General features: G+C 43.8%; 2 protein-coding genes across 11 annotated transcripts in view; one reads left to right on the forward strand and one right to left on the reverse strand.

The window, feature by feature from the left end:
* Positions 1-3,858: 3,858 nt before the first annotated feature.
* On the reverse strand, positions 3,859-23,872 carry GGPS1 (geranylgeranyl diphosphate synthase 1). 7 transcript variants are annotated; one of them, XM_075089464.1, is made up of 5 exons: positions 23,716-23,855; positions 19,017-19,109; positions 10,233-10,303; positions 5,209-5,291; positions 3,859-4,963 (listed from the first exon to the last, which is right to left on the reverse strand). In XM_075089464.1, the coding sequence occupies exons 4-5, from the start codon at positions 5,230-5,232 to the stop codon at positions 4,202-4,204; spliced, it is 786 nt and encodes a 261-aa protein (XP_074945565.1). In that variant the 5' UTR covers positions 5,233-5,291; positions 10,233-10,303; positions 19,017-19,109; positions 23,716-23,855; the 3' UTR covers positions 3,859-4,201. The 7 variants fall into 7 exon arrangements, with proteins under 7 accessions (XP_074945565.1, XP_074945561.1, XP_074945562.1 ...); XM_075089460.1 differs by lacking the exon at positions 5,209-5,291 and having other exon boundaries at positions 23,729-23,859; XM_075089461.1 differs by lacking the exon at positions 5,209-5,291.
* Positions 23,873-24,184: 312 nt separating this feature from the next.
* The window catches only part of ARID4B (AT-rich interaction domain 4B), a 91,638-nt gene continuing 88,905 nt past the window's right edge, over positions 24,185-26,917 (forward strand). For 2 of the 4 annotated variants that reach the window (XM_075089448.1, XM_075089451.1), the window contains exons 1-2: positions 24,185-24,481; positions 25,650-25,711. In XM_075089448.1, the coding sequence (XP_074945549.1) occupies positions 25,706-25,711 (6 nt within the window). In that variant the 5' untranslated portion in view covers positions 24,185-24,481; positions 25,650-25,705. Of the gene's footprint in view, positions 24,482-24,631; positions 24,812-25,401; positions 25,456-25,649; positions 25,712-26,917 lie in introns of those variants that run through there. The other 2 variants (XM_075089452.1, XM_075089449.1) reach the window with 2 other exon arrangements.

The following is a 26,917-nucleotide window of genomic DNA, read 5'->3' on the forward strand; positions in this document are numbered from 1 at the left end:
CAGACGATTTTGTTTGTCCAGGATCAGAAATGAATTTAATGGTATTCTGTGTGCTATGGTCTTGGTAGCAGAATAGAAATATAGCTGAGAGAGAAAAGAATGACAATGAAAGTATTAAGCAAATAATGCAAAGAACATAGTAAATATCAAACCTGAAACTTAAAATGGTAAGATTAGGACAGAACAAACAGAAGCAATAGACACCTGTATAGCTCTTGCACATGAATAAAACCCTGAGCCAATTTGGTGCTAAAGACACATAGAATCATAGAATCATTAAGGCTGGAAAAGACCCTTAAGATCATTGAGTCCAACTGCTAACCTACCACTGCCAAGTCCACCACTAAACCATATCCTCAAGCACCACGTCTACCCTTCTTTTAAATACCTCCAGGGATGGAGACTCAACCACCTCCCTGGGCAGCCTGTGCCAATGCCTGACAACCCTTTTGGTGAAGAATTTTTCTAATGTCCAACCTAAACTTCCCCTGGCGCAGCCTGAGGCTGTTTCCTTTTGTCCTATCACTCATTACTAGGGAGAAGAGTCTGACCCCCACCTCCCTACAACCTCCTTTCAGGTACCTGTAGAGGGCAAAACAGCTGTAGAGAGCAAACCATTGGAGTGTAAACCAGTTTTATATAAGAAGGTGAGAAAAAATACACAAATCCCATGTTTTCATATCCTATTAGCATTTTAACAATAACTGGGAAAAGAAGCCACTAATACAGGAAATTTCCATAGCACATGGAGGCATTTAGATATTTCATAATTAGCAAAATCAACCATTAAGTTGAAGGCACAAGAAGTATCACCAGCTACTTTCCCACTGCCCTGAAGATTTTTAGGCTGTTTGTATCAACAACTGGCCAACACATACAATGTTGCCCTTAGTGGGTACCTGAACAGCCCAAGCTCAAAGGGAGAGGTGGAAGACAAGCTATCTCCTCAGGAAGGTCCTGAAATGATTGCAATTTTCACTATAATTGATGGGGATAACATCAGCCTTTGAAGAAACAGAGACAGATGTCCCATCCAATGGCTGGCCACTCACTCAAAGACAGGCAACAGCATTCATTTACATCCAAGCAAGCACAGAGTCAGAAAACAGACTGGGGGAGGGGGAAATGCTGGAGACTGGTCAGTATCTGCATTTCTCTTTACATGCACTGCAAGGACTAAACCCCCAAGAAATGCACTGGTAACCTGATTGGAGTAGAACTTGCTGGCAATGCTAGGAAGATAATAAGGGGAACAGTTCTGGCTCAAAGGGACTGACATTGAAATCAGCATCCCCTTTATTTCCCCACGGGCATTGCCACTTCAACTCAGACTTCCATTCCACAGCAATGCATCTCTCTTGAAGATCAGGAAAAACCCTGCTCCCTGTGTCGTGGGAGGCATGGCAACAGAGAGCAGCACTAACACAACTGAACTAATTCTGCAGCCACAAGAACTCTCGTACTGCTTTAAGAAAGTGATTTACCTAATGTGGCCTACACCAGGAGCTTGTACCAGAGCCAGTATTGGAAAATATTGATGAGGATGTGCAGTCTCATCTTATGGCATCAATTATAAAAGGACCTCGACTATGAAGCGTCATCACTGCTGATGCTTAATACTTAAAGATGCTCTACCTGCTTGAGATGAAGGGGAAAGATCCCAGCCTTTTCCAACTCCCAAATACATAAAGAAAACCATCAAAGACCTCAGTTCATCCTAACCAAAGCAAAGAGCAACGATACTCTGCTTCTGGGCCTCTGAAGACATACCTTCAGGGTATGCTTTGAATACTGGTATCAAAAGCCTTCAAGGCAAAAGAGTAAGACAGGGCTATATGGTTTCTTGTTGGTCCAGCTTTCTTTTCCCAGGATATATTTCCCTTCATACCCATTTGTGGTTTAAAGGGCCTGCAGCTGGAAAACTTCCAGTGTACTTTTTTCTAAATTAATGGAGGCACATTCTACAAGATATGGTGTTAGAATAAATACTGAGGTGAGTTGCCAGAACGAATTAAAGAAGTGAAAACATAACAATTCTCAGATGGTAGAGACGTTTTATATAAAAATAAGGAAAAGCTACCTCATTAGGGAAGTTTGATTACACAGCACTGTTTACATCTAGCAACTGAGCAGACATGAAATGGCACTAAGTGCACTTTGCATTGTATATGCTAGTTACAATATCTGACTAGGCACAAGGGTCTCTCTTACAGCAAGACTTGGAGATTCTCCTAACAATAGCTTTCCCAGTGCCCTCCCGCACTCAACATCAACTGCAACAGTGCTTAGAAACTCCCAAGACATGGCACAAAATGAATGTTGTACTTTGCTGCAGATAGTATTTTCTCATAAAATATTAAAAATGTACAGGCTTACTACTAAGCTCTGCAAGTTATTAAAAAAAGGAATTAAAATTCACAGTCATTATCATTAAAGAAAAGACACCTTTCACCAACTTTAAGCTATTCAGTCCTGGCAACCAGGTCCATTCTGTGAAAAGGCTGTTATTCTGTGCCTAATCACAGAGCAGACAAAGATTCCTCCTCAGCATGCAGATAAAAGGAATAGGCTATCATCCATAACTACATAATGTCTCTGACTGAAAGCAGTCATCCTGAATTTTTTCCACGCTTGATCACTTTCAAAAGAATCTTAATGCTGCCCAGGGAAGACATTACAGCAACCGTCTCCAGTTAGTTTTCTCAGTGGGTTGAGACCATGACTCTCCCTGCTTTCCAAGTACAGTAAATGAACACCTGCAAAAAAACTATCCTTCAGCTGTCAGAAGCCAAGTACTTCTGGCTATTTCTTTTGACAATATGCTCAAGCTAACACCACCTCTGACAGCACCAGACCTACCTTTGATCCAAACCATTACCTCCCTACACCAAAGCAAAGCTTTATGTGGCTGGGAAGACTAAGAGAACTGAACCTGATTAAAGCCAGCCCAGCCAAGAAAAAACAAGCATCTCCACTTACATTTTGTTCACCTTTACATATATATATACACACACACACACAGATGCACAGGGGGGTTTGTTACTTACCAGCACTCCCCCCTCGATCTAGCTCTCAGTTCCAGTTATATTTTGATATGTCTGTATACATAATTTTAAAGCACTATTTAAGCAATTTAAAAAACTGAAGTAGTATTATAGCTTGTAGAACAAAAACTGAACTTTGTTTTAGCAAAAAATTACAGAACTTGTCTCTTTGGAGAGACCTATAACATGCCTCCAGACAGCAACTCAGAACAGGAATGCAGCGTCAATTATGAATCAACTCCTGGAGAAGCCCCTCTCAACTACAAGCAGAGATTAAAGAGACCTGCACCAATTTGGTGTCCTAAAGTTACCTGGTATGAATCCCATTCCATTTCTAGTAGCAGCTCACCATGTTGCTATCTACAGTTACATGTATGAGCTTTAATGCATGGATTTAAGTCCCTGGCTACAAGGTATGTGACAGTTTAAAAATCTAAAACCAAGCAATCAAAATTATTCACTGCAGAGCTGGAATCAGCAGCAAATTCATCCTTTGTTGATGCAACAGAATCTTTTCTCTAAAGGTACTTCATAAATCTTTATAAAGCTACAATTTCAGACTAAACATTAGTCTTACTCACATATAAAATACTATTGTTCATAGTTCCCATTCCCCTGAGAATATGCCCAGAAGCTGGATAGGATATTCACTTTAGGACTTAGGAAGCTGATCCATCTGATATTCACAAATCTAACTTAGAAATATCACACAACAGTTTTACGTGTATTTTGGTTGCAATTATCTTCTTTTGTTATTTAAGACTGTACATTTTGATTTACTAGAGCATTGTTTGAAAATGCAGAACACACCAGGTCAATCTGACTTAATTTAATAGAGAATTTCAGCCAGAAACCTACAGTAGCTTGGTTAAAGATATGAGAGTTTTAGGCCCAAAATAATGCTGATGATTGTGTAAGGATGATCACATTTAGATTCAAAACTTCTTTCAGTTTTAGGACACCTGCTTTAACAAAGCAGTCTACAAGCAGGTAATAGGGTATGTATTTAAATACTCAGTGACAAATTGTTTTTAACAGTAATTTCTGTAACATGGCTACAAGACAGCTTTAAGCGAGACTAATTATCACACCTCTCAGATAGTCTGGTTACCTTTCCATTTTAAAATGAGTTTTGATCCACCCCAGGAGTTAAATTTTTAATTTTCAGTTTCTTTGAACATTTTGCTCAGCTGTTCAACTAGTGCTACAAGCTCAGGGTTTCCCCCAAGAGATTCAATTTGTTTATAGGCTTCAGATTCAAGCTCTTTCAACGTATTCCGAGTGTACTCAAAGGACCCCACATTTTCAAGGTAATGTACACAGTATTTTTTTATATCTATGTTCTCTGTCCTTTGACGTAAAATATTTTGCACCTGAGTACTTTCAGGCCTTGACCAAATTGCATGAATGGTTGGGAATGAGAATTTGCCCTCAGTTAAGTCTTCACAGAAACTCTTGTTTTCACTATATTCTTTGGAGTGCAAGTTGGCATAGTCATCTCTTATTTGGAAGAAGAGGCCAAGCGTGTTAAGAAGTGGCTTTAAGTCTTTTTTATAATTTGAGAACAGCTGCATGAGGCCTACAGCTAATCCAAAGAGACCACCTGTCTTTTGCAGTACCATAGCTTTATATTCGGCTTCCGTAGGACAGGTGTAAGTATCCCTCCAGTAAATATCCAAGCCTTGACCTTTGTGAAGTTCCAGAAGTTGACGGGTAAAAACTTTAACAGCATCTGGATGATCAAGGGTCAAAACCTTCTCTAAGCCAAGGAAATACACGTAATTAGCACAGTTGATTACGGATGGAATTCCATAGATACTGTGTGCCACTGGAAAGCCCCGCCGTAGCTTTGAGTTATCTTCAATATCATCCACAAGTAGGCTTGCATTGTGCAACATCTCTGTCACTTCGATGATAACCTATTACAAGAAGAGAAAATTATTAAGTCTCCCACTGTAATTTAACCTCCAGTTTTGCAAGACCTTATTTAAAATGGATAAGGTTTTAACAAATTATATTCTCTATCACTGAGGTTCCCCTTTATACCACCTGCTTTTACTATTCATACAGATTTATGATTCGCTTCAGCTAGTTTGGTCTAAGCCCTGGATGGATCATGTGGTCTGTCTTTTGTGTAATGTTTTCAGATTGAAAGCAAACTTACTCCCTGAAGCGTTTCCACTTGCATTCTCCTCTTCACTGTTCTACAGTTCTAAAATATGCCATTGTCTAGAAGTCATGCAGTAACTGTTGTTAGAAACATGAAGAAAGAAAAAAGCAACACAATTTGTGATGACAAGTTTAGATTTACTAACCTGAGATCTCCCAAAGTCAGTTGTGAGATTGTCAGGTATCATCCATTAACACATTTGTCTCATGACCTTTTTTTGGTAAGTGGGGAGAATTCATCTGTCTTTCCTCACACTTGGTGTAATCTTCAGTACTGAGCTCTTAAAGGACAGACTGTTCTTTCCGAAACATCTTTTGGAAAATTCCTGGCAATAAGGCAACAGCTACAACTTCTTTTGGGAAGCCTCCTACATACTTACTACTTGTCACTAGGTAGACCAGTATCATACAGCATCTGAGGTATGCAATAAACTGCCCAGAACAAGCTTGAAGCTGACTACATTTGACTAAAAGTGAATCTTAACAATTCCAGAACAGGACGATTCAACAAGAAATGAAGGGTTTTAACACTACATACTGTTTTTATTGCACAACTTCTATGCAAGGAACAGGTACATTCAGCATCTGCTTAAATGGGAATAAATTTAAACGTATAAAACTGCATACTGTATAAACTCACTGCAAAACACATCTGATTAAGATATGATTTTAAAGCTAACGAACCAATTATACTTGCTAGCTACAAACACTGCACTCAGTCAACATCTGTCAAAACAACTGCTTCTAAAAAATACTAAGGCCACCATTAAACAGCGGCACATACCTAGTTCGGTCCTATTTGGTGGGTGCTGTAGGAAAAAAGTAAGAGGGATTTTGCTACAAGCATTTTCTTGAGCAGCAAGTCACCTTATGTTCAGTGACCACTGTCCCAAAGATTAAAACCCAAAACTCAGCAATCTAATTGTTTGTCAAATACAACTTCAAGAACAACCTACTTATGCAGCACTAGTGACTCATCTACCAGTCAGATGTTGGGCCTACACCTGTAAAGATGCATCATTGCCCACTGACTTTAATCAGAGGATAGATAGGTACACAAAGTTGCTTTCAGTAAGTGCTATTTGTCTGAATATTTTTTAGTCCATTATGTCATTCTCATTCTCAGTACTACCAGGAAAGTTTCCCTGTATTCTGTGAATTCCTTGGATAAGCCTATTCTAGCACTTCTCTTGCTAACCTGTTTCATATCACTGTCAGTTTCATGAACTTTTGCAGCTTCTAGACATTTAAGGTTTAATTGAGATAGTGCTTCATGACTCTGTGTGCTTGAATTAAGTTATCTTGTGAACTTAAGACAGTGCCAAAAACACTTCAAAGTTGAAAGCAAGGAGCAAAAAAGTTCAGACAGCAGAGGAAGCTTATTTTAGAAGACATGAGGAAGTAGCCTGAGGAAAAGAATGCTCTTCATAATGAAAGCTGAAGAACCAGTACAGGGTGTTATGCTTTCTTACAACCTAAGCCTATTGAATCAGTGGCTGCTGCACTATCACTCCAATGCACAGATTTCTACCTCCTTACCTGCAATAGCTTTAAGGTTTGCTTGGCACTGTGTAGGCCATTTCAGTGCCTTATAGAACTGACAAACCCACTGTTCTCTAATTCAACAAGCTGAAGTGCCTCAGTGCAGCACTGAATGAGTACTAGAGATACAGTAAGTTGGAAAAATGAGGCCACTTGGCTGAGAAAAGTGAAATGGTGGCAGCCAACAGCAGAATCAACTACCAAGGAAGAATATCCTCAACTGTATTCACCTAAATAAACTACATGAAGACAAATGATCTAAGGTAAAGAGTCTTATAAGGAATGCCAGAATTCAAATTTTTTATTAAAAGAAATACAAATAGCTAGAAGGGAATCAGGCTGCTAGATAAGTAGGATGTCCCAGTTGACTGGAAGCTGGCAAATGTCACAATCTTCAAGAAGGGCAACAGGGATGACCCCAGTAACTACAGGCCTCTCAGTCTCACTTCTGTGCCTGGCAAAATTATGGAGAGGATTATTCTAAGAGTTACTGAAGAACACCTGAAAGACAACACAGTCATTGGTCCCAGCCAGCACGGGTTCATGAGGGGCAAGTCCTGCTTAACAAACTTAATTTCTTTCTATGACAAGGCTACCCACCTAGTTGACCAAAGGAAGCTGGTCAATGGGATCTTTTTGGATTTCAGTAAAGCTTTTGACACTGTCCCTCATAGTACTCTCCTGTGCAAAATGCCCAGCACACAGCTGGATAAACACAATGCAGTGGGTGAGCAACTGGCTGATGGGTTGGGCTCAAAGGGTCACAATAAATGGGGTTACACTGGGCTGGCAGCCAGTCGCTAGCAGGGTTCCGCAAGGATCCATCTTAGGGTCAGTGCTCTTTAATGTCTTCATAAATGACTTGGATGCAGGACTTGAGGGAATACTGATTAAGTTTGCTGTTGACACTCTTGAGGGCAGAGAGGCCCTGCAGGGAGATCTAGGCAAATTAGAGAGCTGGGCAATCACCAGCTGTATGAAGTTTAACAAGGGCAAGTGCCAGATTTTGTACCTGGGGCACAGCAACCCTGGATGTACAGACAGACTGGGGAACGAGCAGCTGGAGAGCAGCTCTGCAGAGAGGGATCTGGGGGTTCTGGTCGATGGCAAGGTGAACATGAGCCAACAGTGTGCCCTGGCAGCCAAGAGGGCCAACCGTGTCCTGGAATGCATCAAGTACTGTATTGGCAGTACTTGTATGGCAGCTGGGCAAGGAAGGTGATTGTCCCACTCTGTGCTGCCTGTGGCCTCACCTTGAGTACTGTGAGCAGTTTTGGGTGCCACAGTGTATTAGGGGTATGAAGCTACTAGAGAATGTCCAGAGGAGGGCCACGAAGTTGGTGAAAGGTTTAGAGGGGAAGCTCAATGAGGAGTAGCTGAAGTCACTTGGTTTGTTTAGCCTGGAGAAAAGGAGCTCGAGTGCAGACCTCGTCATGGTCTGCAGCTTCCTCACAAGGGGAGGAGGAGGGGCAGACATTGATCTCTTCTCTCTGGTGACCAATGATAGGACCCAAGGGAATGGCAGGAAGATGTGCCAGGGGAGGTTTAGGTTGGATATTAGGAAAAGGTTCTTCCCCTAGAGGTGGTGGAGCACTGGAACAGGCTCCCCAGGGACGCAGTCATGGCACCAAGCCTGATGATAGTCAAGAAGCGCTTGGACAATGCCCTCAGAGATATGGTGTAAATTTTGGGACTGTTCTGTGCAGGGACAGGAGTTGGACTCAATGATCCTTGTGGGCCATTTCCAACTCAGGACTTTACGATTCTATGATCTTAAGAAGATTATGAGACACATCAAAAAGATGACTAGAGGTAGTCCTGCAGATGTCAACAACTAAGTTAAAATTAGTACAAGTATGGACAAAAGCAGTAATAATTGTGGCAGGATGAAGACTGAAAGATGACAGGGTCTTGGTTTTGTCCTCAAATGACCTGAAGAATAAAAATATTAAAGTTCCATTGCGAACAGCTTAAGTGGTAAAGGAAACATTAAAGCATCAGTTTTCTTCATAAAGGTAACCAGAATGTGTTGTCTAAGTTTTCAGTAACAGTTACATAATTATCAGTTTAGAAGTGCCAGGCAGAACTGGTAACTTCTGTTCACACAGAGGCACTGCAGCTTTAGTTCACTACAGTACATGAGAGAATATGGACCTGTACTGTCATGGGTGCTCAGCAAAAGGGCAAGAGGCAACAGACTGCAGCATAATAAATCCCACTTGGACAGAATGGAAGAGCTTGTTATCGTGGAAGGGGTTCAGCACAGGAAGACAGGCCCAGGGAGGCTGCAGAATCTACATCCTCAGATTTTCAAAACTCAGCAAGGCACCCAGAAGCCTGAAGTAGCTACAGAGCAAGCTCTGCTTTAAGCAGGGGTTTGTCCTAGATAACTTCCAGAGGCTTCTTCCAGTCTGAATTCTGACCTATGATATTAGACTAAACTCATGCATACAATAGACAGGTTACTATATAATACATTTTATTTGGATATGTAGCTGAGCACAGAGGGTAAGAAGTGTCCAGCTGGAAGCCAGAATAAATCTGGCTGAAGAGTTATACAGACAAGGTGGAGAATAAAAAGAGATACTAGGTAGTGAATACAGCCTCTTCCTTCATTGTTTAAATCACTTATACCATTTTGCTGCTTGAGGACTATGAAGTATCACTCTTCAGCCACCCTAAAGAGGACTCTTCCAAACTCTAAAAGGTACTTCTGCTTACAATTAATGAAATTACTTATGGACCAGCTAAGTAAGAGGCAAAACCCAAAATTGGTTATTTTAATTCCTTACATTGTCTTGAATACAGAGCATCTTTTACCCCCTTGATACACAGTTTGGCAAAACTGTAATCTAACCAAGAGGGTAATTTTTCATTTGACAAGCCACTGTGTTTAAATACATAGCCATACATCTTCCACAGATCTGTCCAACAGAAAAGCAAAAGGAAAGGAGAATTCCCGGTCTAATGCTTCTCATTAGGGAGTAAGGACTCTAGACTGTATAAGACAATGACAGTTTTAGGTCCAGAACAAGGAGTGGTTTATAAAGTTGATTTAACTGCTGTCTTTGATATTCTTGTATCAAAATCATAAGGTTTGTCTTCAACTACTATATTTGTGTAGTCTGCAAGGTAACTGCCTAGCTTCTTTCGTAAGTCATTGAAAACCTCAGTGTTAATAACCAAGTTAGGTTAAGTGGGTAACAATGGTAGCTGCTTATCTACAACCTAAAAGGCTGAGCACACTTGAAAAAGAAAAAAAGTGTTCTACATAAGACAAGTCACAGAAGTAATTTTTTTGGTGTGGCATCACAGTCAAAGCTTTGCACTGAAGTTGTTTTCCTGCTATTTTACTTTAATATATTCAGAAACTAGTGCATTTAAGATTTCTGGTCATTTATGCTATGTAAGAGAATCATCTGTAATCTTTAGTCTTGTAAAACAGGTAACAACCCTTTAAAAATAATTAGCCAGTACCTGTATTTTATCTTCTGGAACATTCAGCCAATGATTAAAGGCCTGTGACAGTTTGGTTCTCACTTGCTTACCTACAATAAAATATTATGGGAATTTATAAAAAAACAAAAAAAATCACAAAGTTCACAAGAGACAAGTTTGTCTTAACTATAGCTGATATGAGATGAGCAAGCTGATCAGTGTGATCACTTAAAAGCAGAAAAAATATCATAGTAAGCGTAGCTTATTTCCTCATTATATAGGCAACACAATTATCACCAACTTCAATTTTAAACACTTCGCAGTAATATGCAAACCATGTTACCAGTTACTGTATTTAGTTTTGGCAGTTTAATTAGTAACTGATCCTGAGTATGTTGGTGACCCGTACAGATCAGCTTACTACTTCTGAAAGTAAGCCCTAGTTTGTCAGGCACATTGATTTTGTGATTGTAACAGATTAAGAAGTTTCAATTATGATTCATTATTAGTTGAGGATATGGATATTTGGTCAATATCTATTTCTCTCCATTTTTAGGTCTTTCTCCTATAGTACTCTTCACTTGCTACTGTCAATCTGTAAAACAGGAAAGTGACATTTGACATACTTTAAACAAAAATCTGAACAAACATTCTGAACAGAACTTTCCAAGAATTCAGACATTTATCTTATAACCAAAAAGCTTCCCACAAATAATAAGATTTGTTCTGCTTTGGCCAAGTCTAGTTTGGTGGAACCAAGCAGTTGTCCTGTTTCATAGCAATCAAAGACAAGATCAAAAGTCCAAGTTTAGTGTTAAAAAGAACATTACTATTCAATCCAGATCATTTCACATGACAGACTTAATTTTAATAGAAGTTGACCTATGTGCCTATAAATTATTGATGCCAGCTTTAATGAATTGCTAGGAGTCATGTACAAATATTTATTCAGTGCCTACTAATGATCAATACAAAATAAAGTCACCCACTACAATGTTGCTCTCAACTTTGAGAAGCTCAGCTACATACAAGATCTTCAAATAACTGCAAGACAGGTTTAGACAAACAGCTCTGCATATGTAGCTCACATCAACAAGGCCTTTGGAAAAAGTTTATTTAAACTTCAAAGTTGTGCAACCTAGACAGTAGGTTCCATATTACTCATCTTAGGATCTACTGAGAGATATAACGTAATGATACTGCAATATTAGTCCTCATGTCGATAATGCCATCTTGCCCATAGCACTGAAGAAATTTCAACATTTGAATCTCTCCCTAAGGCTTTTCTGTATGTTCTGGTCACACAGCAATAGAACAGCATGATAGAAGTGGGTAGATTCACTTGCAGTGATATAGCCTGGAGAAATTGGACTGAGGATTTTTTCCTTTCCTAATTAAGTCACCACCAAGCAAGCAATAGCTTTGTGGTTTAGGCTCTGTAGCAAGGTTGATAACAGTACTCCCTGGCTCAAAGGGCTTCAATTTTTGTCTCTGTTCCCAAAGATTTCCACTGCTTCGCATCACCACCATTTTTGATTTGCATCAGAAGAGACTAGCAGAAAGGCACTTCCCCCGCAACAGCTTTGTCCTCCGGCTCTGCCCTGTGTGAAAGGGCATTCTTACCCAGACATAATCTATCACTGGCTTGTGTTCCCCATTTGTTTTCTGCGCTCAGTTTTAAACGCTAATATCTTTCTGCAGGACAAAGGGATTGTTTTGTTTCTCAAATAGCAAACCAGGTATTTTAAGCTTCCTGTGTCACGCTTGCTATCAGGAAAGTACATATCTCACTCATAATTATGTTTTAAAAACCTATTTATTAAATCAATAATTTGCTGACTTAGAAGTTCACTGTTTTAAACACAAGTAATCAGAGCTCAAATTTCAATACAAAATTAGAGTAGTGCCCAAGAGCTCAAAAACCTTTTACATTAACTGAGCATCACCACTAACTCCAGTTGGATCTGCTTCTGACATCTACTGTAGATACTAAGGATTTCATAGAATCACAGAATATCCTGAGTTGGCAGGGACCTGCAAGGATCATTGAATCCAACTCCTGATTTGAAACACTTCAGACACTCAGTCCTCCCCATGTGGCTAAATCAGATTTTGGCCAGAATGGTTCCCTGATCCGACTCACTACACTCTTGTGACCACCAGTACTGCACAAGGGAGGGTTGAAATGTCCTGCATCAGAGGTTCAGTATTTTAAAATAATTGCACGGGTTAACTGAGGAGAAAAGATTACTCAAAAATATTAACCATTACAAACATCTGCCAAACTATCTGGCTTGCCAGTTAGTGTTAACAAATATTTCAGTGCATCCATAAAGAAAACTACTCAGAGAAAATACTATGGAAGTGTACCTTATCTACAGCTGTTTGTTCACTTCTAAGTTACATTGATGTGGTCAACACCTACTTTTTTACATTAGGCAGTTAATTGTGTTTTTCTGAATGTGTTTCCTAGAAAAGATGCTTATGGAATGCTGCATGTTCAGCAACAAGTGTTATTTTGTCATGAGGTACATAACTACTAGCACACACTCTAAATGGATCATTAACATGCACAGTGGTTTTAGCCACTTCAGTTCCTCAGTACAGGCAGCATTTGAATTGTTAGACTTGTCTACCTTGACCAGCAAGGCTGTCTAGACACTGACTATTCAAGGAAAAAGCACTATCTGTATAGTGAAACATTCATCTTTCCTTTTATAAATGCAGATTTACTCATGAGAGCCCCTTTACAGGAACATGGTTGCTACATAAATGCTATTTTATCTTGTTCTGAAGTAAATCCTACCTGGTGTATGTGATATCACAGCAGTTTTCTGTATGCATGTTTTATGCCTACAGCCATGCTATGATGGCAAAAGACCAAACCCCCTAATACTGGTCTCAAAAGCCTAGCTGCAGAAAGCTCCACTCCTTGTCACACCTCTCCTCCCCCCCAAACTAGACAAGGCAACAATCCAGAGACGCTCAGGCAAAATTAAAAGGAGTAAAACTTAACAGTGGTGAAACTATCCAGTTTCTTCACCGTCACATGTCACTGCTCTGTTAATTATTCTAAGCAGGCAGTTAAAAGTGAAGAATATAGAGGTCTGACTTCCAAAATTAGAAGCTTTACCTACTATATAGAGCTGCAATGATAGCTATTACTACAGCAGGCTTTTATCGAAGTTAAGCAGATTAAACAAAATGCATTTAGCATAAGATCCCAATATTACCCAAATCAAACAACAACTATGGAAAGCTTTTCTCCTTAGTAATGCTGGGTGGACAAAGCAAGAAAAAAAAATATTCAGAATGTAATAGATTCACTCTGATGAAATTCCCTCTACAGATAAGAATGCAAGACCTTTATCCTTGAAACAAAGATCAAGTTAGATTAAAGATGATGTACTTAGGACAGTCCCTCCCACCTCTTTAGACAGATGAGATGCTTCTCTATAAAAAAATATCAGCCTGACTTACTCTCTTGTGACAGGGTACAGACCCAAACCCACAGACCTCCAGCTCTGTACAGGCTTCCGATTAGTATTTCTTCACTCTTGCTGCATTAAAGTGACCACAAACTATGCCCGTAGAACAGCACCTCACTTACAGTGAGGGTACATATAAGAGCTAGAACAGCATGGGAAAGAGCAGAGGGACTATTAACCTAGCCCTCATTAAAGCCTCACTAAGCTAATTCAACTCATTACCCCAGCAGAAAACTGTCTGCTTCTTGCTAGGTGTGCTTTTTGCCAGCTTTATGTACTGAGTCAGCTTATGAAGTGGGTCTGCCAGTTAGCACAGGGTAAGGAGCAGCTGCTGCAAGCCAGGGGAAGGGGGCATCGCCCTTCTGGAGGAAGCAAGCTACTACATTACCTCAGCTATATTGTATACTTTCATGTTCAGCTCTGTCTTCTGATGGATTAGGGCTAAATTGATAAATTCCCCAAGCAGACCTCCCCACACAGCTACAAGAACACTACAGCCAGCATAAGTGAACTGCAGGAAGACAAGGAAAGAGAACAGGCCCATATACTTTTAAGCCTGGGCAGTTACTTTTGACACATTAAGGTCACTGTAGAATTGTCTAGTTTAACTCCCCTCTTCAAAATAGGGTTAGCTAGTCCAGGGTTATGATCTCTATTTTTGCCTTGTTCCCTCGTCTCAGGATCCTGAATGCCACCATCCCATGGTCACTGCAGCCCAGGTTGCTCCCAGTCTTCATGCCCTAACCAATTCTTCCTCATTTCTAAGTGTGAGGTCCAGCATAATCCCTTCCTTCATCAGCATCTTGATCAACTGTGTTAGCAAGCAGTTATCAATGCATTCCAGAAACTTCCTGGATTGCCTGTGCCCTGCTATGTTGTTTCTCCTACCAGATATGGAGGTAGCTGACGTCTCCCACGAGGACCACAGCCTGTAAATGAGGCATCTTCCAGTTGTCTGAAGGCCTCATCTACTTCTTCCTGCTCAGGTGGTCTGTAGCAAAGACCCACTATAGTGTCACCCCTATTGATCTGCCCTCCAATCTTAACCCCTAAGCTCTCAACAGGCTTATCTGCCTGAAGGCAGAGCTCCATACAGTTCAGCTGCTCTTTCACATAAAAGGCAACTCCCACTCCTTGCCATCCCAGACTGCCTTCTTGGGCAGTCCATATCCATCCACTGCAGCACTCCAGCTATGCAAGCTATCCCACATCAGATACTCCAATAAAACTGCAGCCCTGCAACTGCATGCAGATCTCTGACAACTCCTGTTTACTCCCCATGTTGTATGCATTTGCGTTGAGGCACTTCAGAGAGGCATCCAGTCCTGCAGATTCCCCAGAAAAAGTGAGAGCTTCCCCCATCATGTGGTCCTGTTCTTACATCCTTGTTTGAGTGTATACAGCTGTAACATGCCGCCTTCAGCTCTGCTCTGTTGATTACAAGGTGTCTCTTGCAAACAAAGGGTGTAGGCTGATGTGGACAAGTTCACCATTTCCTTACTTGATCATGGGTATTCACGGGAGTGACTAATTTCTATCCATTTCTAGTTTAAGTCCCTTCTCACCAGGTTGTTCAGCCTGTTGAGACACACTTTTGCCCTGACTTGGGTAGGTGATGCTATCTCCTCCTGGTAGTCCTTCATCTACAAAGGGAGTCCCATGTCATAAAACCAAGATTTCTGCTATCAGGATCAGCTGTGCAACTAACTAGTTGTTGACAGGCAGGATCTGTCTGTTCCTCTTGATGGTGAGGGGATGAGGGTTGAGTATCATGGAGAAAAGCCACCTGGCTTCCTGTGCCCTTGGCCCACATTCCAAAAGCAATGTAGTCACGCTCGATAAGCTCCAGGCATCCCTTGCTATATCCATTAGTACTCCAGTGAAAGAGCTGCAGGGTTACGTAGTCTGAGGGTGAAACACACCTCGGTAGTTCCTCCCTAGCATCCCTGATCAGGGTTACCCAGAAGCAGCAAACTTCCTTAAGCAGCTCACATGGAGGCCTCTGTCCCCTGCAGGAGGAAGTCTCACCACTGCTATCACTTGCTACTGCCACCAGGTGCTAGTCTGATGCTTTGTTGTATACAGAGCTTCCAGCCATGAGTCTTCTTCCAGTGCACTGAACCTATCTGGCAGCTGTGCATCTGCTCGAGGAACAGGAATCTTTCTCCTGGTGCCAGAAGCTATCAGCTACCAGTCTTCACTACTGCGGGAGTATCCATTTCCCAACCTGATATGCACATACTCTTCCTGCCCCTCCTTTATGTATCTGGAGTTGTCAGGCTCTTGAACCTGCAGGGTCTTGCTCTTTGTTATTTTTGGAGCTGTGCAGCCTGCTAACCCCCTTCCACTGCTCCTTTGCTTGGTGACACACTTTTCACCACTGCACACCTTTTAGGGGCAGGGACATCACTTTCTTCTGGCCCAGTCGGTACCCCCAGGCATCCCTGCAGTTCTGAACCTGGAGAGCTGCAGCATCCCTCAGGAACTTGGCCCAAGTTGAGGCCTCTGATGTGCCAAGCGTAGTTGTGTCAGTGGTAGGGATCATGCCCTGTGGTACTTAGCTCCTTCACTAAGCTGGTCAAGTTCAACAGCCCAGAAGAAAAAGCTGAAAAACAAAAGCCAGTCTTGATTGTTTAGCTTGCTAAACAAGCCCAGGAAAAACTGCAGCCAAGCCCAGAGCAATGCATATGAAAGGGAAGATGCACAGTCATGAAAGGGATCAGAATCTACCCCTTAATAGCAAGCTGTTGACCATATCAGTTTTACTGTGACTGAAACTCCTTATTCTCCTTAGTGCTGCAAAAACAGCTACTGCTGTTAACTCAGTCACCTGGAGATAAAAGATTCATCATCTGTGAATCAGGCCATTTTTGAGACAAGCCACATTGGAGTTTGTGAAAGTTAAGCCTGTTTATTGCACTTTGTTTACGAGACTAAAGGACAGGATACTAGATTAAGCAGAACACTGCTACAAACTAGTATAGCAATTTTCTACTACAATGAGATTTTACAAGAAAAGTTACTGTTTCAGACTGTATGTTCTCCCAAGCACTAAATTCTGCTGGGGAAGGAATACACATTAATTATCATACTAGCAATTAAAATAGCCACGTAATAAAAAAAGCCTTAAGCATAGTAGTTTCTCTATCCTAGTGCTATTGAAGTCAAAGAAATTGACAAGCTTCATTTAAGTATCACCCCGAACTGTTACCATTAAAAGTCCTACTTCATTAATGGGAAGCAGAGTAATCACCTTCCTTTTGTATTGAGAGATTAATCCTTAATAGTTAAAAATCTCTGTTCTTACACTACAGACAACATTAGCAGGCACCTATTTTTTCCAAACAACCTTAATACTGTTACACAATCCCTTTTTATATAAACAAAGTTTAATATGTATCTGAATTCAAGTTTTCATAGGTTACTAAACCATTTGCAGAGTTTGGTTTTTAACTAGTCTTAAATGATAAGCAACTGGACCATTGTAGGGCCATAAATGAACATATTTAACCCTCAGCCAGGCTTTCTGCAAAAGCCCGTCAGAGCTCAGGCTGATCAAACACAGAAACAGCTCCTTCACCCCACCCTTGTGCCAGCTCACTAGCAAGGCAAGAGAAGATTAACCAGGCAAGTTTTTAACAGGTTTGGTGATTGATACTACTTAATCATTTGGTTAGCAAGCTGGGAACTGGCACAAGTTAAGAAGCAGGAGAATACTACCAGAAGCATAAAGAGGATGGAATGAAACTGCCTCTTGCAGCAAGAGCTTGTGAGATTAGCTCGGGCATCTCATTTGGGCTCCACCCTAATTATGAACAGCTAGCATATGCCCAATTTTTCCACCTCACCGAGCACTGGTGCTCATACTGACTCCAAGGTTCACACAAGTAACTGGTTCCTACTGATTGTACTTGGCATAGCTGACACTGGGCAAAGCCAGAGCATTTCAAAAACAGTAAACATCCAGCTATATGATTGTGAACCTTCACTGCTTCACCTGTTCCTCGGTACAAGCTTTCCACAGGTACACCACTTTTACCTGCCTAGTTTAAGCAAAGACTTCCCTTTTGAATCACATCACCATTTCTGCATAGAGAGATATTGTAGACTCATTCTCAAGGTAGGTTTCTAGCAAAACCACCACCCACTTCAACATACCCAAATGGCATATACTGTGAGGAAATGAGAAACAAGCTTTCTGGCATTAAAAAGGCACATTACTGCCAAATTCTTTCCTTTCCTATTTTTCAACTCAAGTAATGCTAACTGCCAAGTCAAATGAAATCACTAATGTAGATAAGACAACCCTAGATATTTGTAGAGATTAATAATGAAATTCATTATACACAGGTATAATGAATTAGGACCCACAGGACCCACCCTGCCAATATACAGGTCTTGTTGCAGACGTGCAAAAGCCACTTAGTACTGTGTTTCATTATGCTGCTTGTCCAGACAGAAGGTCTTCTATCTCATTCAGATATGATTTCTGTCAGAATTGTTTTCCTTAATATTCACCATATTTTGTAACTTCCTTAACTCCACCAGAATGCAATATAAGCTGAACAGAAGGCAATCATGCAATAGTTCCAATGACAAAGTAGTTCTGCAAACAAAGTCACTGATGGTTTTTATGGTCTTTCTTACACTTGACGTGTACAAATAAAAGCCACAGCAATCTGACTGTTCAGTCAGCAAAGAAGCTTCTAAGAGGCATATCCATACAGTAATTCTCTATCAAACTGCCTCCTGAATTCTGCTAAAATAGGTACTGTTCAAGACTGAAAACTTCATTTGAATGTGTTGCTAGTGACCTGATACCACACAAGGACGGTTGATCCTCTGGCAAGTGAAGCAATCCAGGGACAGCCGATATTGGCTATAAGAACACCTGAGTCTACACATACCAGGGGCAAGAAATTGCACAAAAGAAACAGTCTATTTTTAAAATAAATAATAAAAAACCAACCCCAAACCCCACCCACAATCTATTGAGTCCAGTACAGAAAGCAGATAAAGAACAAAACATTGTCAGCCCTGAGTTTAAGTAGGGGATCAAACCTTCAGTACTTGCCCTTGCTACTTTCTAACCAGTAAGTCAGCTACTCAGAATGGAGAACAGAGTAACTGAAATACTACTTTCACAGCAACATATAGACTCAAGAGCTATTGTACCAATCTCACCAAAAAGGGTGGTTCTACAAGAGGGAAAATATTGAAAACTTACTTTGATTACTCTTAAATCCAAAAATCAAGATGGATAAACTTCCTGAGACAGAAGTTGCTAGAAAAACAGTTTTGATATTTAAAACCAATACAGTACAAAGAAACTTGCCTGGTAGTTGAAGTAAATACTGGTATGGCTCTAGGATTCTTTTAGATGTTTCATCCATCCCATCCATTTCTTTATTTCATAACAGGTAGTTCACTGTTAAAGAAAGTTTTAACAACACTACTTAGATCAAAAATTAGGGAAGTAAAAAAATATATGCATGCAATTCATAAGTAGTCAGCTGACTTCAAGGTTTGTGCAAATACTCCAGTTTTGAACATAACACCTTCGGTTAATACTAGCTTCACTAGATAAAGTTTTCCGGATGTAATTTAGAAAAGAAACAAGCATATATATTAAATAGTTCTCTTTAATTATTCACAAATAGTTTAAACCAACTCCTAGACTTTGTTTGCTCTGGCTTTTATATATTAGAGGGCTTAGATGATAGAGAAGTATTTAAAGTGTTAGCATTCACAACAATGAAGCTCCACTGTAAGTCTTTAGAGAAGACACTCAGCACATACAAAACCTCATATTACTAACCTGATTAGACCCTCCTAAATGCTTTCCCCATACAAAAGCAGAGATGCCCAAGAGCAGAAAATACACCTTACACCAAGGCAACCTAAACAATTTGAACACTAGCTTCAGCCTTCTGATAGAATTTCTCAGTCCTCTTTTAGAAGGCCAAGCAGGAATATACCATTTCTGTATCTCTGGTTAAGCATACAGACATCTTTACACACTTTCCCGTATACTATATACATCATACACTCTTATGATAAATCTTTTAGGATCCATTCCCTATGTAGCTTAGCAATTTTCTATTGATTATGTTTCAGTTCACATACCTTTAGTCATCTATATCTGCATTTTTTCCAACTGTTTTCTACAATAGATTTTCTGTCCTTTCACCTCTAGCCTTCCTTGCTGCACTGCAGATGCAGCAGCTCAAAACAATTCTTCTAATGTCATTTTAAGACAGGAACTGCAGCAGTAGCATAAAGTCTCATGCTACTTCAGCATCATTTCTCAGCTACTTAGCTAGCATCCTGGAAAGGATGCACTTTTTGCCCCTGGAGCAACTGAACAGTTATCTAGATTATGCATAAAAATAACTGAAGTGATATTTATAAGTATAGACCAATACATTTTTAATGTAGGTTTATTAAGGGGAGTGGTTAACATGGGTGGAATACACTATGTTCCACACTTGCTCAAAATAATCCAGCGATACTTTCCCATAAAAAACTCAAAAGAACAGCATTAAGATCACTGCTTGCCCTTAAGCTACCTGGACAAGCTGGTATTCTACAACATTCAAGACCTTTTCCTCTCAGGATAGGTCCATCAGTTCCTATCTACTCCCATTCCCATCCTCCACACACGTAAGTATTTGTAGCAGTCCAAACTTGGGAATTGATTTACATCAATAACTATTTTCCAAGCTTAGGTTTAGATCAACTCCTTTATTTGCTTCATTGCATATGTTAGTCAAGTGTATTAGCACTTCAGTGGCAAAAGGCTATTTAAGCAAACAGTTGCCAACAAAATGCTTTTAAGATTGCACCTTTTTGGAAAGCTTTGCATAGTTTCTTAGCAGTACTAACTTTCCATCCTATCCCATGGTGTGCCAGCACAACTAGCTGTCAGGTCACGCAGCAATCTAAATCAGATTTGACACCCTCAACTCCCTATTTTGTTTACAGCTTGTTGGTATAACGGAAGGGATAGGAAATGCTTTTAAGACAGCACTGCCACTGAGAGTCAGCTGTTAAACTGTACCCTTACATATCAAGGATAAGTCTCAAAGGACTTCAGTGAGGAAGTGAAATCAAGAAGATTATCACAGTCCCCCTCCAGATGTTTTAAGCAGAAAGCAGCTGGTAGAGATGGATATAAGGAGACGCTATCAACAGCTCTCCAGTGACTATTATTTGTCAAAAAGCCACACAGATGGTTTAGAATTGAAAGTGCCTAGCTACCCGACAAAGCCAGGAAGAGATGTTAGGGTTGGAATTGCTTCTTTGTAAAAGTTTCTGCTTAAAAGTAAATCTTAAGGTTCTTCCCCTCCCCTGAGGGAATTAGGGGGTTTCTTGCCTGTCTGTAGGACACAAACAATATTCAGAATCCACAGCTAACTTGAAATTTGCTAGTATTACACAGCATCAGACTAGATCTTTGCAGCTTTTGGCAGAAAACTAATAGAAGCCCATCTTAAATTCTGCTTATCAGCAAAAAATTAATCAGGCACTTCTCCCACAAGTGCTAAGATTTTTATTTTTTTAAATAAAATGGAGGCAAAAAAAGCTCTAACAGGCAAGGAGTGGATGATAACTTAGCTTAAATCGCTATGTACTTTTCTAGACTGCTATGTTACCTTTAAAGTGAAGCGATAGGTAACCACTGCTGTGGAAAAGAGAAACTGATTGTTCATCAGACAGCTACATATCTAATACACCCACCAGAACAAGAACAGTGATAAGAACCTCCCTCAAACTTATGCAAAGAAAGGGACACTTGATAAAGAAATATGTAAATGAAGTTGCTCATAAAGGCCTGTAACCAAGAATACCATGATATGAGACTTGCCATTTTATCGGTCTGTAGACAAAGTTATCACATTTGACACACTTGGGAATTTCTTAATATTAAGGGTTTCATACCTAGGTGACTGGCCAACTTACTACAGAAGTTACACTGTTGCAGAAAGTCTTCTCAACGTAAAGTTTTAGAGGCAAGATCTCAGTCAGTACCTCCTAATAGAAAGTAAAATTGCCAGGAGTTAAACAACAGATGAAAGGGAATGCAAAGCCTTTGTTAGTGAAAGTGCAAGAATTGATTACATGTATGCTTATTCAAGAGATTAAGGCAGTTAAGGCCTTTTTTCGTTTTAAACCAGCTTCCTTTTAAACCAGTGCACAGACTTGCTGCATTTTAATTCATGCATGACTAAGTTATTTTTCCAGTTATTTCTCAATACCCCCACATAAGCGTTCAAAACAGCTGTCATGGGCACAAGCCACACAACAACAACAGAGAGCCTACAGGGCTGTCTTTTAGACTGCAAACCTTATCTATAATGATGTCTTTGAAAACAGACAAGACACTAGAATAAGATGGTGACATGAGCTTCTGTAAGTTGGAAATGCTCTAAAACTATTCTTGAAGCTGCAATCTGTGTCTAGGAGCTTCCTACAGGGGATGCAAGTCATATGAATTCTAGGTTACATGTCAAGAAAAATCTTCACTTTGTAACACAGCTTCTTGCCTCATCCCTTCCATCCCATTCTACAGAATATTCTCCCCCTCCTCCAAAATTAGGGGAATATGATCACTGAAATAGTCCAGGTTAAACATACAGATGGTATTTTAAAAAGCATCATCATCTCAGTGATTCCCATTACAGTGCATTACACAGAAATCCAAAGGCAACCAGAGAGCTGTGGTACAAAAGAACCATCCAGAAGGTTCTTAAATCGGCTCCATCACAGAAGTTAATGCATCAAGACGCTGGTTTTATTGTAACCAGTGAAAAAAGCAAATGCCCCAAGTAGGGGGATGTGGAGTGAGAAGGCCCGTTTCAGAAGGAATACACAAAAACTGTTGTGGATGTGAATTGTTTCAAAGAGACTATAGAGGCTCTTCATCCCGATGTAATTTGGACAGGGTACTTGTCACCCTAGGCCACATTCTCATTCTAATTAGCAGAGTCCTCTTTACAGCCCCTTCTAGGCCGAACAAAACCTTGTACTCAACTTAAGGGTAGGCAACTTCCCACAGGTGGAAGGACAGTCACACACTTTCCCTGAAGACGCAGCGAACTAAAGAAGCAGCTTCCCACAGCTGCGATTCCAACACCAGCACCGGAACAGCAAGAACATACTGTTGCTGGAGCTGTGCTTCAATTTTCATAGTTGAGCACGAACGCCACAGAAGCCAGACTGCAACGCCCGGGCCGCCAGAGCCCCGGCACCACGCTGTGACAGCAGGCAGGCGGGAAGCGGTCCTCAGCCGCAGGACGGCCCGAGGACACGAGTCGGCAGAAGCCATGACTACTCCCGAATCGCCCCTCGGGTTAAAATTCACATTTCACAAAGAGCACGAAGCCGTTACCCTGCTTGCAGAGACCTAACCCCTGCCCAAAACATCACAGTCAAAGCAAAATAAACACGGGTCATTTTTCGGTATTCAACACAGAGATGTAAAGGCTACGGAGACGGCAGAGCCTCTCTAGCGGCTTCGCGACTCGAGCAGCCCAGCCTCCCCAGCGCCATTTTAGATAAAGCGAGGCCGCGAGCCGAGGGCTCCTCGCCCCCTCTACCCGCCGTCCACCCCTTTTCTCATCCGCGCTGCCAGCAGCCGGGGCGGGGAGGGAAGCGCCGCCCGCCCGCCCGCCGCGGCGCCACCAGGCCGCCGCAGCCCCGGCCCCCGAGCGCTCAAGCCAGCCCGCCCGGGCCGCTGCCGCCGCCCGCCGGTGCCGCCCAGCGCTACCGTCGGCCGCCGGCCCCCCTTCCCTCCCCTCCCCTCAGCCCCTTCCCGGCCCCCGCCCGGGCAGCTCGCCAGCCCCTCGCCTGGGCGGGGCAGGACGGCCGAGGGACCCGCTCCCCCCGCAGCGGGGCTCGCCCTCACCGCCCGACCCCGCGTAGAGGGGAAGGACCGGCTCCCCCCCACCCGCACCCCGACAGCGTCTCCCACCAACAGGAGCCTGCTAACGGGCGGGCGGCGCAGCCCCGGCTTCAGCCCGGCCAGCAGCCACCGCCGCCACTCACCTCGCCTCCGCCGCCAGCCAGAGCCGCTCCCCCGAGCGCCCTCCGCTCCCGTAGCGGCGGCCGCACCACCGCTCAGCGAGAGGAGCACCGCCCCCTTCCGCTCCACCGGGCGCCACCTTCCCCTCTTGGGGGGAGGGAGGGAAAATGCGCCACCAGCGCCCCAGCGCGCAGGCGCCAGCCCTGCCCCCTCGGCTTATTAGCATGCGGCGAGGGCCCCGGCCCCTGGCGGCGGCCGCGCGCGGTGCGCCCCGGGAGATGTAGTCCGCCCCCCGCGCCGGGCCGCTTCCCCGGCCGGGAGAGCGGCGGGCGGGAACAGCGTCACCCATCAGCGCCCTCGGCGCCGGGTCTCGGTTTCCATAGAAGTGGCGAAAAATGATGTCAGTATTTCCGAGGTGGCGGCCAATGGGGCTGAGCGAAGGGTGGGCTCTGCAGGCCGGGGCCCAATTGAGGAGGCGGGGAGAGAGGCGTGCCCTGGTCCCTTCGTCCGTCAGTCAGTCGGTCGGTGTGGGAGGGGGAGGGGGACCGAGAGGCTCCGAGCTGAGGCAGTCACCGCCGCCACCGCCGGGGCCGCGCAGGACCCATCGGCCCCGCCGCGCGGAGCCGCCGCGAGCTGAGCCGTTGCTGGAGCGTTGAGCGCGGGCCGAGGCCGGCCGGGGGGGGCCCGCAGCTGAGAGGAGGTTTCGCCCCGTTCCCTTCTCTCCCCCCCGCCTCGGGCCGGGGGAGCGGCGGGCGGGCGGGCGCCGCCGAACAAAGGTAACGGCGCCGAGGCGGAGAAGGAAGCCCCCTCAGCGGGCGGGGAGGTGGCGCCGGGCTCCGAGGGGGGGCGCGGGGCCGGGCGGCGGCGGGGCGGGCGTGCGGGGGGGAGGGGGGCGGTTGTTTTTCTCCTCGTAGCGAGACTGCGGCGGGACTCGCCGATCCTCCTCCTTCCCCCCCAAACACCCAGCGGCTGGGCGGGGGGGAGAGATCGGATACCGCCTGCGTGCAGGAGGGACCGGCGGCTTCTCCAGTGTCCTCCGCTGGGGGGGGGGGGAAACGGAGCCCCCTCCTCCACATACACACACGCTCCGTGCCCCCGCCGAGCAGGTCGGGCCCCTTTCTCCCCGCCCCGCTCCCTCCCCGTCCTCGCTCCCTTCGTTTTTCTTCCTTTTCTTCCCCTTCACCGCCTCCCGAACCCCCCTTCCGACCCCCCCCCCCCGCCTGGACCCGCTGCGCCGAGCCGGGGAGTTGCGGCTGTTGCTGCTGAAACTCCTGCCGCGGAGTCAGCGCTTTCCTTTATTTGAGGCGGGGGGGGGGGGGGGGGAGGAGCCGCCGCGATCCGGAGCCGCAGCCCCTACAAAAGCGTGTGTGTGTGCGTGTGTGGCGGGGGGGGGGGGGGGGGTGGGGGGGGCACTGGCACCGACACCCCGCTCCCCCGCCGCGCACACGGGCACTCTTCCTCGTACAATGGAGGAAGAGCCTCCCTTCCTCTCTTCTCCTCCCCGCTGTAAAGTGGGGAGGGGGGTGTTTGGTTGCCAGGGCTGGGACCCCCGCGGGTCCCCCTCCCGCCGCCGGGTGCCTGGGGCGGGGGCGCAGCGCCCCGGGGAGGCAGCCGGGGACGTCTTTCCCGCGCCCCCCCCCCCCCGCGCCCCGCTGCAGCCGGGGAGGCTGGGGGTGGGTTGTTGTTGTGGCAAGTTTCTCCTCCTCTGACAGAAATGGCGTCAATGGCAGCGAGCGTAGGGGAAGCCGCGGTGTGTGGGAGCCGGAGGGGAAGCAGCGGCCGAGGAAAGGGGAGGGGGTTAATCGGGGAGAAAGAGGGGATCCGGGGAAGGGAAAGGGGAGTTTCCGGAGGAGCCCAGCGCCCCCACCCCGATCCCTGCCTCCCCTCCCCCCGCCCGGTACGAGCGGCTGGTGCGGTGCCTTAGCGCTTTGTTTTAAATTCCAGGTCCAGCCTCGGCCGCTCAGCCCCTATCGAGGCTTTTACCGCAGCCTGAGCTCATCATGAAGGTAAAACGCTCGGTCGTGTGCCTGGGAGGGGAAAGAAGGGAGGGTTGTGTGAAGAAATGATGTCCTATCTGTCAGTCCATCTGTCCCGACCCCGGCGCGAGGTTCAGCGCTGTTGCAGATCCAGACTGCAGGCTGCTTCGCCCCCACTGCTGTGTTTTGGTGCCTTAGCTCGTTTTCTGACGGTGGGGCAGGCTTTGCTCCTCTGCGTTATGCCGGTGGAAACTGTAAGTTCGCTGAGCTGGGGTTGTTCTCCTTCAGAAACATTGTTTGTAGGAGAATAAGGACATGGCTGCCTGGGCTGAGCTTGCTTCATGGAGGAGCAGGGGACAGTCACCCTGCTTGAGAAAGTAATGTTGCAGGGGTAACGCTGGCTGTACAACCGTGTTTACTTGAATAGAGGGTAAATGGTAGATTTAGTTACCTTCTATTTGTTAATAGGAGTTTTGTTGAATGAATAATCGTGATATGATCAGGGAGGGTGCATGTAAGAGATTCTCTGCAGTGAAATGATGGCTGTAAGGTGCAGAAAGGTTTTCAAACAGGTTCTAATTTTCTTGTCAGTGCTATGTAGTACTCACCCTGTTGTCGCTTATTTTTCTTCTCTTACCCTTTCTAGACTATTTATTTTTGGTATATTATGCAAGTTTTCTAGACAAAAATAGTGTTGATGGAATAGAATGATTTCTTCTGTGTGTGGCAAAGATCTGTGTACCTAAAAGTAGTTTCTAACAACTGGGTTTGTTAGGTTTTTTTTTTATTGTTTTCCTGATGTATCTCGCTCAAACTGCTGTTTATGTTACCATGACCCTCATGTAATTCGGCTCCTGGTCCTGCTGGGCTGCAGTAAATCTCATTTCAAACTACTGTAAATATTACAAAAAAATCATTGTTTCAAACCTGTGCTACATCATCTCTTTGGGGTTTATTAATAAAAAAGAGCAGTCTGTATGTGGGGTCTTGCACTCTGAGTTGTGCCTACTGTCTGTGAATGAGTATTATGTAAAATGTGTACCTAGTCCTATATTCACTGCTGGAAATGGTAAATAATACGGACTGTTTTAATTTCTAGATTGATCTGAGTTGCTGAGCAGCAAACTAAGTCTTTTTGTACAGCTGTTCCAGGTTTAGCACGTTTTTTTTTTTTACTTTGGTGACTTAATGACAGTGTCTTTTAAAAAATCATGTTTTAGTTGCCCTCCCTATGAT

Source organism: Phalacrocorax aristotelis, chromosome 3 (assembly GCF_949628215.1).
Source record: "Phalacrocorax aristotelis chromosome 3, bGulAri2.1, whole genome shotgun sequence".
Lineage (NCBI taxonomy): Eukaryota > Metazoa > Chordata > Aves > Suliformes > Phalacrocoracidae > Phalacrocorax > Phalacrocorax aristotelis.